Source organism: Pholis gunnellus (genome assembly GCF_910591455.1).
Source record: "Pholis gunnellus genome assembly, chromosome: 21".
NCBI classification, from domain to species: Eukaryota; Metazoa; Chordata; class Actinopteri; order Perciformes; family Pholidae; genus Pholis; species Pholis gunnellus.
Window position 1 is genome coordinate 6,933,026 of NC_136548.1, and position 4,026 is coordinate 6,937,051.

At 49.7% G+C, this 4,026-nt stretch overlaps 1 protein-coding gene across 1 annotated transcript; it reads left to right on the plus strand.

The window, feature by feature from the left end:
• Positions 1–1,487: 1,487 nt before the first annotated feature.
• foxj1b (forkhead box J1b) lies at positions 1,488–3,654 on the plus strand (the record flags this gene model as incomplete). The annotated part of the gene is made up of 2 exons (XM_079183119.1): positions 1,488–2,075; positions 2,776–3,654. 2 exons carry the CDS (start codon positions 1,488–1,490, stop codon positions 3,652–3,654), a joined length of 1,467 nt encoding a protein of 488 aa, XP_079039245.1.
• Between the last annotated feature and the right edge of the window lie 372 nt (positions 3,655–4,026).

Below are 4,026 nucleotides of genomic sequence, written 5' to 3' on the forward strand. Positions count from 1 at the left end.
GTCGCAGGAATATTTGACAGGCTCGATTTAATATTTTCAGAAGATCACTGTGTGGGAAACAACATCAGAGGGTCAATGGGGCTTTTAAAATACATTGGGGAAGCAGTTGTTCTCGATGAAAGGCTCGGCTCACTGGTAGTTTAATTCATGAGGAATAATGGATATAGTGAGTACTCTTGTGTGATAGCCTGTATGACGTGCCAGATGTATTACACCTTACACACAAACTCTGCTTCACGTGAGACTGCCCTCTCTTTTCTTCGATTTTTGCATAATTGTAGTGCTTTAAGTTGGAAAAACTGCTCTGCTGTTTTACATTTGGCAAAACATCACTGATCTGACACGTTGCATACTGCGACCAAAACATTGTATCAGAAGCCACTAAACTTTCTTAAAGTTATACATACCATATAACTTATGACTACAACATCTGGGTTGATATCCACTGCAGGACAAATTAACAGGAAGATTGCCATTAAATTGCGCACAACATGGTATTCAATCAACATTTGCCCTTTTCACGTTTGCAAAGAAGCAATAATTAGCCACAGTGTAAAGGCATTGTAAATGCACACGTATCAGTTAAAGTGGGCTGTTTTCCTTGCAGGTGAAAAATAAGCGCTCCAAGCGGGACCTGTGGCGCGTCTTTTTCAGCGCCGGGGGGGGGGGGGGGGGGGGGGGGGGCGGGGGCGTGACGCGCGCCTCAGGGGTCACATTTCAGCCCGGGATAAAGACAAAGATTAAAAAGGCAGCGAAACTGACTGTTCTTACTGCAGCGAACCTGCACTCATTCGACATTAATTTGAGTCCCCCCCCCCCTTGTGTGTGTGTGTTGGTTGGTTGGTGGGTGGGTGACAGAGAAAGAGAGAGAGAAACCTGGAGAAGCAAGCATAGCCAGCCAATCAGAAATCCCCTCGAGCGATTAAAGGGATGGTGGGCAGTCTCTCGGGCTTTATGAGCGACTTATTTTACAACCTCCTCCACACATTCTCACGTCTTGACCTCCCAACAGACACTTAAACACAGCCGAGCGTTTGGATGAGTAACCAGTCCGGTTCGCCTGACTCGGCATGGATCTGTTCTGAGCGGCGCTTTTCTTCCCTTCCCTCCACATGAGCTGCTGCTGCTGGATGCTACTCGCCCTCCCCCCGCCGCACTTGTTGCGTAAAAACTGGATGCGCCACTGAGTCCTTGGAGAGGAGAGGCAGGGACGGGCTGCAACAGGTGCACACAGAGAATCTTCCTCCAAAAAAGACTGCGCCGTAGGTAGGGATATTACGCATCATTTGGCAATTTAATAGGTTGTTTGTTTAGAGGTATTTTGACGAGATAAATTCATCCGCGTTGTGATTTTTTGTGTTTTTTTAAAAAGAGTTTTTCTTTTCTTTTTTTTCCACTTCACTGACTTCAAGATAAAACAAAACTTTAAATGCCGGTTTGAGGATCCTTTGGCCATCTTCATCGCTCACCGCGCGCACGAAGCCAGGATGCCGGTTCTGACGAGCCCCGACATTGCCAACAAGTTTAAGGAGAAATGGCTGGCGGTGTACCCGGAGGATCAGGTCACTGGGTCCGACTCTACGCCCCTGGACGACAGCCTCACCAGCCTCCACTGGCTCCAGAATTTCTCCATCCTCAACGCGGACCCGGAGAGACCCAACGGATCTGGACCCGGCTGTCCTTTCTCCCAGCAGAACCTGTATCTGAAGCGGCTCGGCTTTCCCAGGGGCGGCTCCGACTCTCCGTCCAGCCCGCCGGCCGGGGACACCGCCGCCACTGGGATGCCTCTGTACCTCGGGAGCCCCGTTACCTCCGGCAGCGACTGCACCGCGGCGCCGCGGTTCGCCGAATGCGCGCACCCAGGCAACAACTACCCACAGATCCCCATCCAGGCCAGCCCGCCCGTGGAGGTCGATTACAAAACCAACCCTAAAGTCAAACCGCCCTATTCCTACGCTTCCCTCATCTGCATGGCCATGCAGGCCAGCAAACAGCCCAAAGTGACTCTGTCCACCATCTATAACTGGATAACGGAGAATTTCTGCTACTACAAACACGCGGAGCCCAGCTGGCAGGTAACCGAGACCGGCTAACTCCCCTTCTATTATTGATGAATCAGATAAATGGCGAGGCAGGCAGAGAAGGTTGGGCAATTGATCCCAGTGTCACCATCAGACACCACAGCGTTATGCTACAGGACATCAGACAAGGCCTTTCTTTTATCAATGTGGAGAAACAAAAAACACCAGATGTAGTGCATCATTTAAATCCTCCAGCATGGATCTTATTTTTTCTTTCTATTACACACTATTACACTTTGTCTAATTTCAGCCTTTGATAATTTAAATGACAAGTGTTTCTTAATGTAAGAGTCTCGGATAATGTAAGAGTCTCAGAAATTTCCATCTTCCATGAGAGTACTCATACAGGGTTTTTTTGTCTAAGGGGGAATGATGGGGTGGAGAAAGCACTCTAAATGTGTGTGTGTGTGTGTGTGTGTGTGGGTGCGTGTTAATGAGGGCTCCTGAGAGAGATGGCAGCTAAGCACAGCTGATCATGTTTGAAATTCACAGAGCTGCCTGTTACTAGAAAGCCTCATTAGGTACATTTGCTTTCCTATACAAACAACAACAATACCCCCCCCCCCCCCTCTCCCTTCTCATCTCCCTTAAAAAGACAAACTGACACATTCTGTTTTTGCATCACTAACTCATATTTGTTCAAAGCCAATGAGATCATGTTAAATATACTTTTTTTCTTTTGCGTTTGTCACAGAACTCGATTCGTCACAACCTGTCCCTCAACAAGTGTTTCAAGAAGGTCCCCAGACAGAAAGACGAGCCAGGGAAGGGAGGCTTCTGGCAGATTGATCCACAGTATGCAGATATGTTCGTCAATGGCATCTTCAAACGCAGGAGGATTTCTGCCAACAACTACAACAACAGCAGCAGCATCACCCACAAACTGGTTCAGGGTTACCACAGCACACAAAATGGCTGCCCTTACCAAGGGGTTGGCGGGAAACGGAAGCAGTCGCCCTCTAAGAACAACAGCAAGGCGATGAGGGCGACCGAGTCGCCTCTTTTGGGTACAGAGGCCCACAAAGCAGACATCCTGCGGGGGGACTTTGACCTGGCGTCAGTGTTCGACGACGTTCTCAGCGGGAACTGTAGCACCTTCGAGGATTTGGACATCAACACGGCGCTGAGCTCCCTGGGCTGCGAGATGGAGGTTTCCATGCAGGGGAGGCAGCATTCGGGGCCGGGGCTGGGGAGGTGGTGCGGCGGCGGGGACGTCACGGGTCAGAGCCAGCACCTGAACCACCTCCAATCCTACGGTTACATGGAGTTGAGCGTCGCTTCCATGGATTGCACGGCCAACATGGGAGAGCTCCATGCGCCGCAGCATCCGCTGCAGCAGCAGCAGCAGCAGCTGGACCAGGATCAGCTGCTCCAAAGTCATCACCACCTGCCGCAGTTCGACGAGCCCTCCGCTCTGTTCCCGGAGCAGCCCGAGGAGGCGGTGCTGCAGCCCTGGGAGGAGATCAAAGAGGAGGAGCAGGCGATTCCTCTGACTCTGGATCAGGGCTTCGGCCTGTGCGAGGGCTTCTTCACAGAGATGCAGCCATGGGAACGAGTGGAGGCTTATCTGTGACCTTTGACCCTCAAACCTCATTGACTCCTAATTATCTTCCCCCAATGACCTGAAGGTGTCTGATTACTGGTCCAATATTACCACCATAAGGATACTTCTGCATTCCCTCCAGTCATTCTGCAGCACATCCGTAATTCATTTTTTGTAACATTTACCATTTATCTTTTCTTACAGTACAAACATGATAGTATCAAACCTATCTTCAACTATGAACCCAGTTAACAAAGATTCCCTTTAGGAAAGACATTGATCTGACGATGAAGTTTGTTGGACATAATGATTAGGGATTATTTCCTGGCATAGACTCTCATTTCTTCCTAAGGGTTGTCAGGTGATTGACAGCAGTGCGTACACATGACACAGCACTGATGT